At 40.3% G+C, this 20,446-nt stretch overlaps 1 protein-coding gene across 2 annotated transcripts; it reads left to right on the top strand.

Annotated features, from left to right (window-relative positions):
• The first annotated feature begins 1,522 nt into the window (after window positions 1–1,522).
• On the top strand, window positions 1,523–20,413 carry atg4b (autophagy related 4B, cysteine peptidase). 2 transcript variants are annotated; one of them, XM_036978919.1, is made up of 13 exons: window positions 1,523–1,849; window positions 3,072–3,173; window positions 4,096–4,167; window positions 4,308–4,406; window positions 4,927–5,028; window positions 7,157–7,229; window positions 7,464–7,543; window positions 9,414–9,616; window positions 9,832–9,910; window positions 12,046–12,191; window positions 18,944–19,000; window positions 19,284–19,380; window positions 19,716–20,413. In XM_036978919.1, exons 1-13 carry the CDS (start codon window positions 1,840–1,842, stop codon window positions 19,787–19,789), a joined length of 1,194 nt encoding a protein of 397 aa, XP_036834814.1. In that variant the 5' UTR covers window positions 1,523–1,839; the 3' UTR covers window positions 19,790–20,413. The 2 variants fall into 2 exon arrangements, with proteins under 2 accessions (XP_036834814.1, XP_036834813.1); XM_036978918.1 differs by lacking the exon at window positions 1,523–1,849 and having other exon boundaries at window positions 3,038–3,173.
• Window positions 20,414–20,446: the final 33 nt, after the last annotated feature.

Genomic DNA, 20,446 nt, shown 5'->3' on the forward strand with positions numbered 1-20,446 from the left:
TAGGCCTATGGAGCGAACATTGTTTTACGAAGTAATACAATAAGTAATACAAGAGAGATACGCTTTTGGCATGAGAGTATCGGCCATTTTGTCCATTTATTGATCTCAGATTGTCGGTGTCAAAGTCACCTGTCTTTTCCATCATTTGTGTGGTATTAAAAAATACTACTAAAGTCTGAAAAGTGCCTGCAATGTGTTTATAAAAGGCCAAATTCTTCCCAGACCCAAGTACAACTGTTTCTGTCTTCTCTACTGCTCCATGCTACTTTGCAAATGTGATTATATGCATGCACTGCTTTATTCTAAATTAGATTTTTTTTTTTGTCCATTCCAGTGCCTCAGAGACACCTAGTTCACTTTTTTTCCCCCCGGCACCTCCCTATTTACAATTTAAGAAATGGTGAAGACTCTTGTCAGCGCATGCTCTGAGTACACGTCCTAGTAATCCATCTGGCCCTGCGGACTTGTGAATGTTGACCTGTTTAAAGGTCTCACTCACATCAACTATGGAAAGCGAGATCACACAGTCGTCCGGAACAGCTGGTGCTCTCATGCGTGGTTGCGTCACTGGGCAGCATGCGGATGGGTTAACCTTTGTAATTCGTGATAGTTTGCAAGCCCTGTCACAGCCGACAAGCATCAGAGCTGGCATAGTAGGATTCGATCTTAGTCCTGTATTGACTTTTTGACTGTTTGATGGCTCGTCGGTTTAACAGGATTTCTTATAAGCTTCCGGATTAGTGCCCCACTCCTTGAAAACGGCAGCTCTAGCCTTTAGCTCAGTGCAGATGTTGCCTGTAGATCCATGAATTCTGGCCGATGACTGATGTGGTACTCTTCAATGTTATAGGATGAATCTTTGAACACAATTGGCTAAACATTTAAATAATGAAAACAAAATATATCTTTGGTCTTAATTCAAGGTTAAAATGATAAATAAGGTTAGCAGTGTGGTTAGGGTTAAGGTTAGGTACAAAAAATATATATATATCATTTTAAGAAGATACATTTCAGAAATAGGTGGGGTTTATGACTTTGTGGCTGTGTTAACTAGTGACGACCGCGATCGAGAGCATCAAAACCGTGATGGATCATGGGTAAATTGTGAAGAACTGACTGATATTCAAATAATAATGAGTCGTTATTTATTGGCTCAACACAAATCAATAAATATTAATAATAAATAATAATAATAAAATAATAATAAAACTATTACAGGTGAGTTGAAAACTGAGGGGAACGAGGTAAACAATGATTTTGCCTAGAAGGGATACAGTTTATGTCAATATTTTACAGAATTGTCTTTTCGTAGCAGGTTAGGAGAATTTACGCAGCAGGTTATGAGAAATTAGATTAAGGTTAGGAATATGGTTAGAGTTAGCTAAAATACAATAACAAAAATACATTTTTGACGTCAGTGTGACATAATCTATATCCCAACTAGCCATGACCGTAAACAAGTGATCACGGGACGGACACGTTGGACAAATTCCTTTCTTCTCTGACTCTTCTCTTTCCTGTTTACTTTAGTTGTTCTTGGCTGGCAAGGCGGTCAGTTTGCCAAGTTTCGCTGATCTTCATACTATAAGTGGCAAAGAAAGCGCGTTGAAATTGCTTTCCTTGCACCCTAATCAACACCAACAGATCTGCGAAAATGTTCCGCCTAAAATGAGTCCGGCGGCTTCTTATTGGACGAAATAGTTGCCCCGCCCAAAACAAGAAATCCTATTGGATATTACAAGGCGATTTCGGCAGTATTGAATTCTCATTGGCCGTATGATATTTCACACTGCTGGACCGGCCAACAACAACAACAAGATAGGGTGAAGAACTGTCAGGATGGATGCAGGTAGGAAATATTTCTTAATTAAGGAAACAATGATTTAACACTTTTGTGTTTTAGAGTCACTCTGTACAAAGGCACGGCATATTTAGCTATTCCATAATGGATTCCAATTTGTACATCAGTTGAGGTTTACATCTATTTTGAATGTGAATCAAAATAGTCTTAGCTTGTCTGTTAGGCAGATACTGTTACTAGCTAAAATCAGCAGATGTCAGTTTGGTAGATTATATAAAACATTTTGCTGGTGAACTAGCTAGCTAACCTAGCAATCATTATACTTTTGACTGAAAACGACGAAACTAAGGTGAAATAAACCCCATGTTTAGCTGCGGCTATGTTCTGTCCTTGACATCAGTTTAACGTTAGCATAATTGGGTCCCTGACTCCCAAGACAAATCATCTTTTGCCGTATATACCCATGTAACATAACGTTATTGTCCAGTGTCACTAGCAAACCAACTAGCTACCTACCAACAACTGCTGAAAGGATGGTCACGTAGCTAGCAAGCCAAATCTGTATTTGCAATGTCATTCTCTGTCGCAATCCCATTTTTGGCTAGCTAGCCAGCAAGCTCAACTGTCAATCTGCATTGAGTATGTTTTGCAGTGCTTGGAAGCTAGCTATCTACTAGTCCCGTTACTGAAATAAATATACACTGAGTGTACAACATGCTCATTCTATGACATAGCCTGACAGGCGAAAGCTATGATCCCTTATTGATGTAACTTGTTAAATCCACTTCAATCAGTGTACATGAAGGGGAGGAGACATGTTAAGGAAGGATTTTTAACCCTTGAAACAATTGAGATTGTGTATGTGTGACATTCAGAGGGTGAATGGGCAAGACAAAAGATTTAAGAGCCTTCGAAATGGGTATGTTAGTACGTGCCAGGTTCACCGGTTTGTGTCAAGAACTGCAACGCTGCTGGGTTTTTCACGCTCAATAGTTTTCTGTGTATCAAGAATGGTCCACCCCCCAAAGAACATCCAGCCAATTTAACACAACTATGGGAAGCATTGGAGTCAACATGGACCAGCGTCCCTGTGGAATGCTTTCGACAACTTGTAGAGTCCATGTCCCGACAAATTGAGGCTGTTCTGAGGGCAAAAGGGAGTGGTGCAACTCAATATTAGGAATGTGTTCATTAATGATTCCTTGTTCAAGTGTGTGTGTGAGAGCCATGTAACAAGGTGTTCTGAATCAGATGCACTTTTATATTTCAGCTACTCTCACATACGACACCCTTGGCTTTGGAGAGTTTGACGATTTTCCAGAGACCTCAGAGCCAGTGTGGATCTTAGGGAAAGAATTCAATGCACTCACAGGTACTGAAGACATGGGATCATAAAACGGGTGTACTGTTGCCCCAGTATATGTGTGTTAGAGATGTCGACGATGGTGGCAGCAGACTGTATATAAAGACCTACTGTAAGCAGCAGACTGTATATAAAGACCTACTGTAAGCAGCAGACTGTATATAAAGGCCTACTGTAAGCAGCAGACTGTATATAAAGACCTACTGTAAGCAGCAGACTGTATATAAAGGCCTACTGTAAGCAGCAGACTGTATATAAAGGCCTACTGTAAGCAGCAGACTGTATATAAAGACCTACTGTAAGCAGCAGACTGTATATAAAGACTTACTGTAAGCAGCAGACTGTATATAAAGACCTACTGTAAGCAGCAGACTGTATATAAAGGCCTACTGTAAGCAGACTGTATACAAAGACCTACTATAAGCAGCAGACTGTATATAAAGGCCTACTGTAAGCAGACTGTATATAAAGACCTACTGTAAGCAGGAGACTCTATATAAAGGCCTACTGTAAGCAGACTGTATATAAAGACCTACTGTAAGCAGCAGACTGTATATAAAGACCTACTGTAAGCAGCAGACTGTATATAAAGACCTACTGTAAGCAGCAGACTGTATATAAAGACCTACTGTAAGCAGCAGACTGTATATAAAGACCTACTGTAAGCAGCAGACTGTATATAAAGACCTACTGTAAGCAGCAGACTGTATATAAAGACCTACTGTAAGCAGCAGACTGTATATAAAGACCTACTGTAAGCAGCAGACTGTATATAAAGACCTACTGTAAGCAGCAGACTGTATATAAAGACCTACTGTAAGCAGCAGACTGTATATAAAGACCTACTGTAAGCAGCAGACTGTATATAAAGACCTACTGTAAGCAGCAGAAGGCATGCTTCTTAGCTAACTCATTATCTTTGCTTATCCAGAAAAGGAAGACATTCTTTCACATGTCACTTCACGACTATGGTTCACCTACAGAAAAAACTTCCCGCCCATTGGTGAGTAGCCTAAACCTACTGTAGCAGGCCACATAATAAACCCTAGGACATTACTAATACGCCTACAGTACCATAGCACTTTGATTGTATATGCCAATAAGATTAGCCTATCAGGTGCAGATTGTTTCACTGTGTTCCAGGAGGGACAGGGCCTACGTCCGACACAGGCTGGGGCTGCATGCTGCGATGTGGACAGATGATCCTAGGCGAGGCCCTGGTCCGCAGGCATCTAGGCCGAGGTATGAATGACTGCTTTTCTAAATCCTGTGCCGTAATCTGTTCCCTGAAGCACGCAGCTCGTTTTATTGTGTGTACCCTTCAACATTTAACTTCTGTTATTCAGTAGTATCAAATGTACTTCACAAGTATCAAATGTACTTCACAAGTATCAAATGTACTTCACAAGTATCAAATGTACTTCACAAGTATCAAATGTACTTCACAAGTTATCAAATGTACTTCACAAGTTATCAAATGTACTTCACAAGTATCAAATGTACTTCACAAGTATCAAATGTACTTCACAAGTTATCAAATGTACTTCACAAGTATCAAATGTACTTCACAAGTATCAAATGTACTTCACAAGTATCAAATGTACTTCACAAGTATCAAATGTACTTCACAAGTTATCAAATGTACTTCACCAAATAATCTCCGGCGCAGTTGTGATACAAATCTCTTATTGCACTTGTACTATGTGTGTTCTGTACAAAAGGGTTTCAACCAGCCATTGATAATGGTGTGTTTGTTAAGCAGACTGGAGATGGGTGAGGAGCCAGTCTCAGAGAGAAGACTACATCGGTATCCTCAACGCCTTCCTTGACAAGAAAGACGGCTACTATTCTTTACATCAAATCGGTGAATACTGACTTGTAAATCTTGTAAAAAGACAGTCATACTTTATATTCAGAAAGGAATGGGTAGTATTTCTGACAACAATAGCATTATACTATATTTACTATGATGACATCAGTGGCATAACAACATCTGTCTTTATTAGGATAAGACATCTGTGTACTGCAGCCTATGATGACATCATTATTAGGATAAGACATCTGTGTACTGCAGCCTATGATGACATCTTTATTAGGATAAGACATCTGTGTACTGCAGCCTATGATGACATCATTATTAGGATAAGACATCTGTGTACTGCAGCCTATGATGACATCATTATTAGGATAAGACATCTGTGTACTGCAGCCTATGATGACATCTTTATTAGGATAAGACATCTGTGTACTGCAGCCTATGATGACATCTTTATTAGGATAAGACATCTGTGTACTGCAGCCTATGATGACATCTTTATTAGGATAAGACATCTGTGTACTGCAGCCTATGATGACATCTTTATTAGGATAAGACATCTGTGTACTGCAGCCTATGATGACATCTTTATTAGGATAAGACATCTGTGTACTGCAGCCTATGATGACATCATTATTAGGATAAGACATCTGTGTACTGCAGCCTATGATGACATCTTTATTAGGATAAGACATCTGTGTACTGCAGCCTATGATGACATCTTTATTAGGATAAGACATCTGTGTACTGCAGCCTATGATGACATCTTTATTAGGATAAGACATCTGTGTACTGCAGCCTATGATGACATCTTTATTAGGATAAGACATCTGTGTACTGCAGCCTATGATGACATCTTTATTAGGATAAGACATCTGTGTACTGCAGCCTATGATGACATCATTATTAGGATAAGACATCTGTGTACTGCAGCCTATGATGACATCTTTATTAGGATAAGACATCTGTGTACTGCAGCCTATGATGACATCTTTATTAGGATAAGACATCTGTGTACTGCAGCCTATGATGACATCTTTATTAGGATAAGACATCTGTGTACTGCAGCCTATGATGACATCTTTATTAGGATAAGACATCTGTGTACTGCAGCCTATGATGACATCTTTATTAGGATAAGACATCTGTGTACTGCAGCCTATGATGACATCATTATTAGGATAATACATCTGTGTACTGCAGCCTATGATGACATCTTTATTAGGATAAGACATCTGTGTACTGCAGCCTATGATGACATCTTTATTAGGATAAGACATCTGTGTACTGCAGCCTATGATGACATCATTATTAGGATAAGACATCTGTGTACTGCAGCCTATGATGACATCTTTATTAGGATAAGACATCTGTGTACTGCAGCCTATGATGACATCTTCATTAGGATAAGACATCTGTGTACTGCAGCCTATGATGACATCATTATTAGGATAAGACATCTGTGTACTGCAGCCTATGATGACATCATTATTAGGATAAGACATCTGTGTACTGCAGCCTATGATGACATCATTATTAGGATAAGACATCTGTGTACTGCAGCCTATGATGACATCATTATTAGGATAAGACATCTGTGTACTGCAGCCCAGATGACATCTTTATTAGGATAAGACATCTGTGTACTGCAGCCTATGATGACATCTTTATTAGGATAAGACATCTGTGTACTGCAGCCTATGATGACATCTTTATTAGGATAAGACATCTGTGTACTGCAGCCTATGATGACATCTTTATTAGGATAAGACATCTGTGTACTGCAGCCTATGATGACATCATTATTAGGATAAGACATCTGTGTACTGCAGCCTATGATGACATCATTATTAGGATAAGACATCTGTGTACTGCAGCCCAGATGACATCTTTATTAGGATAAGACATCTGTGTACTGCAGCCTATGATGACATCTTTATTAGGATAAGACATCTGTGTACTGCAGCCTATGATGACATCTTTATCAGGATAAGACATCTGTGTACTGCAGCCCAGATGACATCATTATTAGGATGTCACTAACATCAGTTGTCTGTGTACTGCAGCCCAGATGACATCATTATTAGGATGGCACTAACATCAGTTGTCTGTGTACTGCAGCCCAGATGGCATCGTTATTAGGATGGCACTAACATCAGTTGTCTGTGTACTGCAGCCCAGATGGGAGTCGGGGAGGGGAAGTCTATAGGCCAGTGGTATGGACCGAACACAGTGGCACAGGTACTGAAGTAAGTACAGTCTCCAGTCTAGATAATGACCGACTCTGTGGTACAGATGATGACTGCACCTAGCCTGGTCCCAGATCTCTGTGTGTGCTCTTGCCAATATCCATTGCTGTCATTGTAAAGCCAGACATTGGCATTTTAGCACAAACAGACTGGCACTCAGGCTATGGCTGCACAGTGTGTGATACAGATGATGACTGCTACACTGTGTTGAATATCACCCGTCTTGCCCCTCAGGAAACTAGCTGTGTTTGACTCGTGGAGTCGCCTGGCTGTACACGTTGCTATGGACAACACTGTGGTGATCGAAGAGATCAGTGAGTAGTGAACACAGTCATGGTACTACAGGATTAACACAGGGCCTCGTCAATCTATAGAACATACATGGTTATAGAGGAAGGGGCCATCAACTGTTAGGTCTACTCATACATGGTTAAAGAGGAAGGGGCCATCAACTGTTAGTCCTACTCATACATGGTTAAAGAGGAGGGGGGGCCATCAACTGTTAGTCCTACTCATACATGGTTAAAGAGGAGGGGCTATCAACTGTTAGTCCTAGTCATACATGGTTAAAGAGGAGGGGCCATCAACTGTTAGTCCTAGTCATACATGGTTAAAGAGGAGGGGCCATCAACTGTTAGTCCTAGTCATACATGGTTAAAGAGGGGCCATCAACTGTTAGTCCTACTCATACATGGTTAGAGGATGGGGGCCATCAACTGTTAGTCCTACTCATACATGGTTAGAGGATGGGGGCCATCAACTGTTAGTCCTACTCATAAATGGTTAAAGAGGAAGGGGCCATCAACTGTTAGTCCTACTCATGTTAGCATTCATCCAGTTCTGTATTGCGTGTAGTCCAGAATACCCAAGCCAAGGGCTTTTATGGACCAATCTCTGCCATAATAGTAGATGGGAACAGGCTATTGAGATGAGTGAGCTAGAATCTAATTCAAGCTGACCTCCTGTCCTGTTCCCCAGAGTGGTTGTGTATGTATAGACGTGTACAGGCACTTCGGAAAGTATTCCGTTCTCTCAGGCACTTTTTCTCCGTTTTGTTTTACATTACAGCCTTATTCTAAAATTTAATGAATATATTTTTTTCCCTCATCAATCAACACACAATACCCCATAATGATAAAGCGAAAACAGGTTTTTAGAAATTTTAGCAAATGTATATTTAAAAAATGGTGACCAACAACCCCTGATGGTCACTCTGACAGAGCGCCTGAGTTCCTCTGTGGAGATGGTTGTCCTTTTGGAAGGTTCTCCCATCTCTGCAGCACTCCACCAATCAGGCCTTTGTGGTAGAGTGGCCAGACGGAAGCCACTCCTCAGTAAAAGGCACATGACAGCCCGCTTGGAGTTTGACAAAAAGGCACCTAAAGGACTCTGACCATGAGAAACAAGATTCTCTGGTCTGATGAAACCAAGATTGAACTTTTTGGCCTGAATGCCAAGCGTCACGTCTGGAGGAAACCTGGCTCCATCCCTACGGTGAAGCATGGTGGTGGCAGCATCATGCTATGAGGATGTTTTTCAGCGACAGGGACTGGGAGACTAGTCAGGATTGAGGCAAAGATGAACAGAGCAAAGTACAGAAAGATCCTTGATGAAAACCTGCTATAAAGCGCTCAGAACCTCAGACTGGGGCGAAGGTTCAAGTTCCAACAGGACAACGACCCTAAGCGCACAGCCAAGACAATGCAGAAGTGGCTTTGGGACAAGTTTCTGAATGTCCTTGAGTGGCTCAGCCAGCGCCCGGACCCCGATCTAACATCTCTGGAGACCTGAAAATAGCTGTGCAGCGACACTCCCCATCCAACCTGACAGAGCTTGAGAGGATCTGCAGAGAAGAATGAGAGAAACTCCCCAAATACAGGTGTGCCAAGCTTGTAGCATCATACCCAAGAACACTCAAGCAGGAATCGCTGCCAAAGGTGCTTCAACAAAGTACTGTGGAAAGGGTCTGAATACTTATGAAAATTTATTTTAAATAAATTAGCCGGGGGAAGAAAAAAAACGGTGTTTTTGCTTTTTCATTGAGGTATTGTGTAGATTGATGAGGGAACAAATATATTAAATCCTTTTTTAGAATAAGGCTGTAATGTAACAAAATGTGGAAAAAGTCAAGGGGTCTGAATACTTTCCCGAAGGCACTGTTTGAAACGTTGCTGTTCTCCCCAGAGCGGTTGTGTATGCCCTGGCTGGACTATGGTGGAGCAGCGTGTGTGGATCTCCAGGGGGGTATGTCAGAGCGTAACGGCTGCCTGGAGGGGGCCTGCGCCCTCGCTGAGGAAGAGACCGCTCTCTGGAACCCCCTGCTCCTCCTCATTCCTCTCAGGCTGGGCCTAAGCGATATCAACGAGGCCTACATCGAGACCCTGAAGGTGGGCCAGAGAGAAATAGCTTGGTGCCAGATCTGTTTGTTTGTGCTGTCTTACCAACTCCTACGGTTGTTGTCGTGCCATGAGAGTTGGCTATATAACAAACTTATCTGGGGCCAGGCTAATAATCACCAACAAAACTAAAGTGTAATGATCTTTTTTACGTGTATACAGCCAGGTCCAATTCTGTCCCCTCTTTCTGTGTCTCTTGTTCACAGCAGTGCTTCCAGCTGCCCCAGTCCCTGGGTGTCATCGGAGGGAAACCCAACAGTGCCCATTACTTCATAGGCTATGTTGGTATGTCCTGTACACTAACATTACTTCATAGGCTATGTCCTGTACACTAACATTACTTCATAGGCTATGTTGGTATGTCCTGTACACTAACATTACTTCATAGGCTATGTTGGTATGTCCTGTACACTAACATTACTTCATAGGCTATGTCCTGTACACTAACATTACTTCATAGGCTATGTCCTGTACACTAACATTACTTCATAGGCTATGTTGGTATGTCCTGTACACTAACATTACTTCATAGGCTCTGTCCTGTACACTAACATTACTTCATAGGCTATGTTGGTATGTCCTGTACACTAACATTACTTCGTAGGCTATGTCCTGTACACTAACATTACTTCATAGGCTACAGTGCCTTGCGAAAGTATTCGGCCCCCTTGAACTTTGCGACCTTTTGCCACATTTCAGGCTTCAAACATAAAGATATAAAACTGTACTTTTTTTGTGAAGAATCAACAACAAGTGGGACACAATCATGAAGTGGAACGACATTTATTGGATATTTCAAACTTTTTTAACAAATCAAAAACTGAAAAATTGGGCGTGCAAAATTTTGAAGCCTGAAATGTGGCAAAAGGTCGCAAAGTTCAAGGGGGCCGAATACTTTCGCAAGGCACTGTATGTCCTGTACACTAACATTACTTCATAGGCTATGTTGGTATGTTCTGTACACTATCCAGTCTATGGTCTCTAGTTATTTATATCCAGTCTATGGTCTCCTCTAGTTATTTATATCCAGTCTATGGTCTCCTCTAGTTATTTATATCCAGTCTATGGGCTCCTCTAGTTATTTATATCCAGTCTATGGTCTCCTCTAGTTATTTATATCCAGTCTATGGTCTCCTCTAGTTATTTATATCCAGTCTATGGTCTCTAGTTATTTATATCCAGTCTATGGTCTCCTCTAGTTATTTATATCCAGTCTATGGTCTCCTCTAGTTATTTATATCCAGTCTATGGTCTCTAGTTATTTATATCCAGTCTATGGTCTCTAGTTATTTATATCCAGTCTATGGTCTCCTCTAGTTATTTATATCCAGTCTATGGTCTCTAGTTATTTATATCCAGTCTATGGTCTCTAGTTATTTATATCCAGTCTATAGTCTCCTCTAGTTATTTATATCCAGTCTATGGTCTCCTCTAGTTATTTATATCCAGTCTATGGTCTCCTCTAGGTATTTATATCCAGTCTATAGTCTCCTCTAGTTATTTATATCCAGTCTATGGTCTCCTCTAGTTATTTATATCCAGTCTATGGTCTCCTCTAGTTATTTATATCCAGTCTATGGTCTCTAGTTATTTATATCCAGTCTATGGTCTCTAGTTATTTATATCCAGTCTATAGTCTCCTCTAGTTATTTATATCCAGTCTATGGTCTCCTCTAGTTATTTATATCCAGTCTATGGTCTCCTCTAGGTATTTATATCCAGTCTATAGTCTCCTCTAGTTATTTATATCCAGTCTATGGTCTCCTCTAGTTATTTATATCCAGTCTATGGTCTCCTCTAGGTATTTATATCCAGTCTATGGTCTCCTCTAGTTATTTATATCCAGTCTATGGTCTCCTCTAGTTATTTATATCCAGTCTATGGTCTCCTCTAGTTATTTATATCCAGTCTATGGTCTCTAGTTATTTATATCCAGTCTATGGTCTCCTCTAGTTATTTATATCCAGTCTATAGTCTCCTCTAGTTATTTATATCCAGTCTATGGTCTCTAGTTATTTATATCCAGTCTATGGTCTCTTCTAGTTATTTATATCCAGTCTATAGTCTCCTCTAGTTATTTATATCCAGTCTATAGTCTCCTCTAGTTATTTATATCCAGTCTATGGTCTCTAGTTATTTATATCCAGTCTATGGTCTCCTCTAGTTATTTATATCCAGTCTATGGTCTCTAGTTATTTATATCCAGTCTATGGTCTCCTCTAGTTATTTATATCCAGTCTATAGTCTCCTCTAGTTATTTATATCCAGTCTATAGTCTCCTCTAGTTAAAATAGATACTTCCTGCTTTGCACTATTGCGACCCTCTGCTCACTAGGAGCTAAAAGTCGAGCTTCAATGACTCTGTTGAATGGTCTCGTTCTGCTAAGTAGAGCTTGTTGTCCTGCATCTGGCCCCCCCAGGAGAAGAGCTGATCTACCTGGACCCCCACACCACCCAGCCTGCGGTAGAGCCCTGTGAGGACAGCCAGGTCCCAGATGACACTTACCACTGTCAGCACCCGCCGTGCCGCATGCACATCTGTGAAATAGACCCCTCCATCGCAGTGGTAAGAGAACCAGAGACTTAGGGCTATGAGGTCAAAGGTAGAGCAATACTTCAGCTTGCTTACACTTTTCCCAAGCAGCAGGTATATCTTAAAGATAGCATTTTGCTAAATATTGCTTTGCTGAGCACTATTTGAAGTGAATCGACTCAACGTTGCCTCTCTACGTTGTGGTTAGGCGTGATTTCAGTTCTAGACATTAGTGTTTTGTTTTGCTGACCACTATTTGAAGTGAATTGACTCAACGTTGCCTCGCTACGTTGTGGTTAGGCGTGATTTCAGTTCTAGACATTAGTGTTTTGTTTTGCTGACCACTATTTGAAGTGAATTGACTCAACGTTGCCTCTCTACGTTGTGATTTCAGTTCTAGACATTAGTGTTTTGTTTTGCTGACCACTATTTGAAGTGAATTGACTCAACGTTGCCTCGCTACGTTGTGGTTAGGCGTGATTTCAGTTCTAGACATTAGTGTTTTGTTTTGCTGACCACTATTTGAAGTGAATCGACTCAACGTTGCCTCTCTATGTTGTGATTTCAGTTCTAGACATTAGTGTTTTGTTTTGCTGACCACTATTTGAAGTGAATCGACTCAACGTTGCCTCTCTATGTTGTGATTTCAGTTCTAGACATTAGTGTTTTGTTTTGCTGACCACTATTTGAAGTGAATCGACTCAACGTTGCCTCTACGTTGTGATTTCAGTTCTAGACATTAGTGTTTTGTTTTGCTGACCACTATTTGAAGTGAATCGACTCAACGTTGCCTCTCTACGTTGTGATTTCAGTTCTAGACATTTAGTGTTTTGTTTTGTTGACCACTATTTGAAGTGAATCGACAACTTTGCCTTTCTATGTTGTGATTTCAGTTCTAGACATTAGTGTTTTGTTTTGTTGACCACTATTTGAAGTGAATCGACTCAACGTTGCCTCTCTACGTTGTGATTTCAGTTCTAGACATTAGTGTTTTGTTTTGTTGACCACTATTTGAAGTGAATTGACTCAACGTTGCCTCGCTACGTTGTGGTTAGGCGTGATTTCAGTTCTAGACATTAGTGTTTTGTTTTGCTGACCACTATTTGAAGTGAATCGACTCAACGTTGCCTCTCTACGTTGTGATTTCAGTTCTAGACATTTAGTGTTTTGTTTTGCTGACCACTATTTGAAGTGAATCGACTCAACGTTGCCTCTCTACGTTGTGATTTCAGTTCTAGACATTTAGTGTTTTGTTTTGCTGACCACTATTTGAAGTGAATCGACTCAACGTTGCCTCTCTACGTTGTGATTTCAGTTCTAGACATTTAGTGTTTTGTTTTGCTGACCACTATTTGAAGTGAATCGACTCAACGTTGCCTCTCTACGTTGTGATTTCAGTTCTAGACATTTAGTGTTTTGTTTTGCTGACCACTATTTGAAGTGAATCGACTCAACGTTGCCTCTCTACGTTGTGATTTCAGTTCTAGACATTAGTGTTTTGTTTTGTTGACCACTATTTGAAGTGAATTGACTCAACGTTGCCTCTACGTTGTGATTTCAGTTCTAGACATTAGTGTTTTGTTTTGCTGACCACTATTTGAAGTGAATCGACTCAACGTTGCCTCTCTACGTTGTGATTTCAGTTCTAGACATTAGTGTTTTGTTTTGCTGACCACTATTTGAAGTGAATCGACTCAACGTTGCCTCTCTACGTTGTGATTTCAGTTCTAGACATTAGTGTTTTGTTTTGCTGACCACTATTTGAAGTGAATCGACTCAACGTTGCCTCTCTACGTTGTGATTTCAGTTCTAGACATTAGTGTTTTGTTTTGCTGACCACTATTTGAAGTGAATCGACTCAACGTTGCCTCTCTACGTTGTGATTTCAGTTCTAGACATTAGTGTTTTGTTTTGCTGACCACTATTTGAAGTGAATTGACAACTTTGCCTCTCTACGTTGTGATTTCAGTTCTAGACATTAGTGTTTTGTTTTGTTGACCACTATTTGAAGTGAATCGACTCAACGTTGCCTCTCTACGTTGTGATTTCAGTTCTAGACATTAGTGTTTTGTTTTGTTGACCACTATTTGAAGTGAATCGACTCAACGTTGCCTCTCTACGTTGTGATTTCAGTTCTAGACATTAGTGTTTTATTTTGCTGAGCACTATTTGAAGTGAATCGACTCAACGTTGCCTCTCTACGTTGTGGTTAGGCGTGATTTCAGTTCTAGACATTAGTGTTTTGTTTTGCTGACCACTATTTGAAGTGAATTGACTCAACGTTGCCTCGCTACGTTGTGGTTAGGCGTGATTTCAGTTCTAGACATTAGTGTTTTGTTTTGCTGACCACTATTTGAAGTGAATTGACTCAACGTTGCCTCTCTACGTTGTGATTTCAGTTCTAGACATTAGTGTTTTGTTTTGCTGACCACTATTTGAAGTGAATTGACTCAACGTTGCCTCGCTACGTTGTGGTTAGGCGTGATTTCAGTTCTAGACATTAGTGTTTTGTTTTGCTGACCACTATTTGAAGTGAATCGACTCAACGTTGCCTCTCTATGTTGTGATTTCAGTTCTAGACATTAGTGTTTTGTTTTGCTGACCACTATTTGAAGTGAATCGACTCAACGTTGCCTCTCTATGTTGTGATTTCAGTTCTAGACATTAGTGTTTTGTTTTGCTGACCACTATTTGAAGTGAATCGACTCAACGTTGCCTCTACGTTGTGATTTCAGTTCTAGACATTAGTGTTTTGTTTTGCTGACCACTATTTGAAGTGAATCGACTCAACGTTGCCTCTCTACGTTGTGATTTCAGTTCTAGACATTTAGTGTTTTGTTTTGTTGACCACTATTTGAAGTGAATCGACAACTTTGCCTTTCTATGTTGTGATTTCAGTTCTAGACATTAGTGTTTTGTTTTGTTGACCACTATTTGAAGTGAATCGACTCAACGTTGCCTCTCTACGTTGTGATTTCAGTTCTAGACATTAGTGTTTTGTTTTGTTGACCACTATTTGAAGTGAATTGACTCAACGTTGCCTCGCTACGTTGTGGTTAGGCGTGATTTCAGTTCTAGACATTAGTGTTTTGTTTTGCTGACCACTATTTGAAGTGAATCGACTCAACGTTGCCTCTACGTTGTGATTTCAGTTCTAGACATTTAGTGTTTTGTTTTGCTGACCACTATTTGAAGTGAATCGACTCAACGTTGCCTCTCTACGTTGTGATTTCAGTTCTAGACATTTAGTGTTTTGTTTTGCTGACCACTATTTGAAGTGAATCGACTCAACGTTGCCTCTCTACGTTGTGATTTCAGTTCTAGACATTTAGTGTTTTGTTTTGCTGACCACTATTTGAAGTGAATCGACTCAACGTTGCCTCTCTACGTTGTGATTTCAGTTCTAGACATTTAGTGTTTTGTTTTGCTGACCACTATTTGAAGTGAATCGACTCAACGTTGCCTCTCTACGTTGTGATTTCAGTTCTAGACATTAGTGTTTTGTTTTGTTGACCACTATTTGAAGTGAATCGACTCAACGTTGCCTCTCTACGTTGTGATTTCAGTTCTAGACATTAGTGTTTTGTTTTGCTGACCACTATTTGAAGTGAATCGACTCAACGTTGCCTCTCTACGTTGTGATTTCAGTTCTAGACATTAGTGTTTTGTTTTGCTGACCACTATTTGAAGTGAATCGACTCAACGTTGCCTCTCTACGTTGTGATTTCAGTTCTAGACATTAGTGTTTTGTTTTGCTGACCACTATTTGAAGTGAATCGACTCAACGTTGCCTCTCTACGTTGTGATTTCAGTTCTGGACATTAGTGTTTTGTTTTGCTGACCACTATTTGAAGTGAATCGACTCAACGTTGCCTCGCTACGTTGTGATTTCAGTTCTAGACATTAGTGTTTTGTTTTGCTGACCACTATTTGAAGTGAATCGACTCAACGTTGCCTCTCTACGTTGTGATTTCAGTTCTAGACATTAGTGTTTTGTTTTGCTGACCACTATTTGAAGTGAATCGACTCAACGTTGCCTCTCTACGTTGTGATTTCAGTTCTAGACATTAGTGTTTTGTTTTGCTGACCACTATTTGAAGTGAATCGACTCAACGTTGCCTCTCTACGTTGTGATTTCAGTTCTAGACATTAGTGTTTTGTTTTGCTGACCACTATTTGAAGTGAATCGACTCAACGTTGCCTCGCTACGTTGTGATTTCAGTTCTAGACATTAGTGTTTCGTTTTGTTGACCACTATTTGAAGTGAATCGACTCAACGTTGCCTCTCTACGTTGTGATTTCAGTTCTAGATATTTAGTGTTTCGTTTTGCTGACCACTATTTGAAGTGAATTGACAACTTTGCCTCTCTACGTTGTGATTTCAGTTCTAGACATTAGTGTTTTGTTTTGTTGACCACTATTTGAAGTGAATCGACTCAACGTTGCCTCTCTACGTTGTGATTTCAGTTCTAGACATTAGTGTTTTGTTTTGTTGACCACTATTTGAAGTGAATCGACTCAACGTTGCCTCTCTACGTTGTGATTTCAGTTCTAGACATTAGTGTTTTGTTTGGTTGACCACTATTTGAAGTGAATTGACTCAACGTTGCCTCGCTACGTTGTGGTTAGGCGTGATTTCAGTTCTAGACATTAGTGTTTTGTTTTGCTGACCACTATTTGAAGTGAATCGACTCAACGTTGCCTCTCTACGTTGTGATTTCAGTTCTAGACATTAGTGTTTTGTTTTGCTGACCACTATTTGAAGTGAATCGACTCAACGTTGCCTCTCTACGTTGTGATTTCAGTTCTAGACATTATTGTTTTGTTTTGCTGACCACTATTTGAAGTGAATCGACTCAACGTTGCCTCTCTACGTTGTGATTTCAGTTCTAGACATTTAGTGTTTCGTTTTGTTGACCACTATTTGAAGTGAATCGACTCAACGTTGCCTCTCTACGTTGTGATTTCAGTTCTAGACATTTAGTGTTTCGTTTTGCTGACCACTATTTGAAGTGAATTGACAACTTTGCCTCTCTACGTTGTGATTTCAGTTCTAGACATTAGTGTTTTGTTTTGTTGACCACTATTTGAAGTGAATCGACTCAACGTTGCCTCTCTACGTTGTGATTTCAGTTCTAGACATTAGTGTTTTGTTTTGTTGACCACTATTTGAAGTGAATCGACTCAACGTTGCCTCTCTACGTTGTGATTTCAGTTCTAGACATTAGTGTTTTGTTTTGTTGACCACTATTTGAAGTGAATTGACTCAACGTTGCCTCGCTACGTTGTGGTTAGGCGTGATTTCAGTTCTAGACATTAGTGTTTTGTTTTGCTGACCACTATTTGAAGTGAATCGACTCAACGTTGCCTCTCTACGTTGTGATTTCAGTTCTAGACATTTAGTGTTTTGTTTTGTTGACCACTATTTGAAGTGAATCGACTCAACGTTGCCTCTCTACGTTGTGATTTCAGTTCTAGACATTAGTGTTTTGTTTTGTTGACCACTATTTGAAGTGAATCGACTCAACGTTGCCTCTCTACGTTGTGATTTCAGTTCTAGACATTAGTGTTTTGTTTTGTTGACCACTATTTGAAGTGAATTGACTCAACGTTGCCTTGCTACGTTGTGGTTAGGCGTGATTTCAGTTCTAGACATTAGTGTTTTGTTTTGCTGACCACTATTTGAAGTGAATCGACTCAACGTTGCCTCTCTACGTTGTGATTTCAGTTCTAGACATTAGTGTTTTGTTTTGCTGACCACTATTTGAAGTGAATCGACTCAACGTTGCCTCTCTACGTTGTGATTTCAGTTCTAGACATTAGTGTTTTGTTTTGCTGACCACTATTTGAAGTGAATCGACTCAACGTTGCCTCTCTACGTTGTGATTTCAGTTCTAGACATTAGTGTTTTGTTTTGCTGACCACTATTTGAAGTGAATCGACTCAACGTTGCCTCTCTACGTTGTGATTTCAGTTCTAGACATTAGTGTTTTGTTTTGCTGACCACTATTTGAAGTGAATCGACTCAACGTTGCCTCTCTACGTTGTGATTTCAGTTCTAGACATTAGTGTTTTGTTTTGTTGACCACTATTTGAAGTGAATCGACTCAACGTTGCCTCTCTACGTTGTGATTTCAGTTCTAGACATTTAGTGTTTTGTTTTGCTGACCACTATTTGAAGTGAATCGACTCAACGTTGCCTCTCTACGTTGTGATTTCAGTTCTAGACATTAGTGTTTTGTTTTGTTGACCACTATTTGAAGTGAATCGACTCAACGTTGCCTCTACGTTGTGATTTCAGTTCTAGACATTAGTGTTTTGTTTTGTTGACCACTATTTGAAGTGAATCGACTCAACGTTGCCTCTCTACGTTGTGATTTCAGTTCTAGACATTAGTGTTTTGTTTTGCTGACCACTATTTGAAGTGAATTGACTCAACATTGCCTCTCTACGTTGTGATTTCAGTTCTAGACATTAGTGTTTTGTTTTGTTGACCACTATTTGAAGTGAATCGACTCAACGTTGCCTCTCTACGTTGTGATTTCAGTTCTAGACATTAGTGTTTTGTTTTGTTGACCACTATTTGAAGTGAATCGACTCAACGTTGCCTCTCTACGTTGTGATTTCAGTTCTAGACATTAGTGTTTTGTTTTGCTGACCACTATTTGAAGTGAATCGACTCAACGTTGCCTCGCTACGTTGTGGTTAGGCGTGATTTCAGTTCTAGACATTTAGTGTTTTGTTTTGTTGACACAGTAAATCAGATGTTTGTCCTGAACCCACAGGGTTTCTTCTGCAGAACGGAGGACGACTTTGACGACTGGTGTATGCGCTTCCGAAAGGTACTGTACGATGTTTCGTCAAAGGGATACAAATATAGGAGGTTTTCAATTCACCTCGGCACTAAACCTCTTTTCAGAACCGTTAGGGGTGTCAGTTGTCCCCGCTGAAAAAAAAAAAAAGAGTTATTTTTAACCTGAAATGGGTCAACCTGGTTAAATTACTGTTACTTCATCGGGGCAGTGGTTTTGTTGTGGTTCAGTGAGTCAGGTCCTGCGAGCATCGACTCCTCGCAATTCTCCCAGGGTGAACTAATCATTATTTTTCTGCCCTGTCTGTTTTCAGTTGTCCCACACTAGAGCAGGCCTGCCCATGTTTGAACTGATAGACTGTCAGCCATCTCACTTCGCCTGTTCTGTAGATGTACTCAACCTCAACCCTGGTAAACATCAAGACACTTGACCTACATTCTCTTGACCTGTACGGGGGGGAGGGGGGGGGTCAAGGAAGGGATATTGTGATTTAGTTCTCTTTACAGATTGAGGCTGGGATTCAGTCAGAGGTGCGTTGTCAACAAGCGCCTTTTTAAAGGCAATTATCCCTGCAGACCTTTAAATGCCAAGCGCTGTGTGCTCATCTACAACACGCCTTTGATCGAATCCTCGCCTAAATCTGGGTAGGACAATGAAGTGATTTAATGTGTTGTCTGAGGTGATTAATCTCTCTTTACAGACGTTGCGATACTGTTGATCAATCCATTATTTCTCCCCCTCCTAGATTTCTCAGACTCTGATAGGTTGGAGCGGTTCTTTGATTCCGAGGATGAAGAGTTTGAAATTCTGTCCCTGTGATCGATCGAATACAGCCATATGTCCCGGCAGAACCCCAACGATTCTTCTCTGTATCAGAAGGGGAGCCATAGGGGACAGGAGATAACAACAACATCACCTAGCCAGCCTGGCAACGATGGCGTAGTGATGTGTCAACACAGTTGTCTTCTGAACAGCCACTGACTGCCCTGTGTCCAATGAGGAGACTCCTTGCTAGGAGGTGGTGATACAAGGGTAGTGGGAGCTTTCAGGACATCTTCACATGTCTCCATGAAGTCTTAACACTTAAAAAGGAAATATTTAGTGATATGGTGCCTTGACCCCGCCCCCTCCCCATAAAAAGCTGAGTTTCCATAACACAGTTGACTAGTGTTTAATCCATAACGGTTTACTACTACTATACTTATTGCTTAGGTCACTGATATCTGAAGTCTCTGTATTAACGGATGAACACCGACATTTGGTTGAGTGAAATTCGCAGATCCAAATAGATTATCTTGTTCATTCAGAGTAACGTTGTCACGTTAAATCTCTCTGTACAAAACACTGGCTCATTGATTTTCCTCAATTCACGAAGATGAATGATGAACAGACCATTTGAAATGTTAATAAGGACAAAATAATAAAGCTTGGACATTTATTTAATTTACTTGTTTGTGTTTTTTTTGTTGTTGTTGT

The sequence above is a fragment of the Oncorhynchus mykiss genome, chromosome 5 (assembly GCF_013265735.2).
Source record: "Oncorhynchus mykiss isolate Arlee chromosome 5, USDA_OmykA_1.1, whole genome shotgun sequence".
NCBI classification, from domain to species: Eukaryota; Metazoa; Chordata; class Actinopteri; order Salmoniformes; family Salmonidae; genus Oncorhynchus; species Oncorhynchus mykiss.

Excerpts from the sequence above, each read along its gene's own strand:
- atg4b (XM_036978918.1), top strand. The coding sequence starts at position 3,053 with ATGCACTTTTATATTTCAGCTACTCTCACATACGACACCCTTGGCTTT. Across the intron at positions 7,230-7,463 it reads ACAGTGGCACAGGTACTGAA|GAAACTAGCTGTGTTTGACT; the intron begins GTAAGTACAGTC and ends CTTGCCCCTCAG. Across the intron at positions 9,617-9,831 it reads CCTACATCGAGACCCTGAAG|CAGTGCTTCCAGCTGCCCCA; the intron begins GTGGGCCAGAGA and ends TCTTGTTCACAG.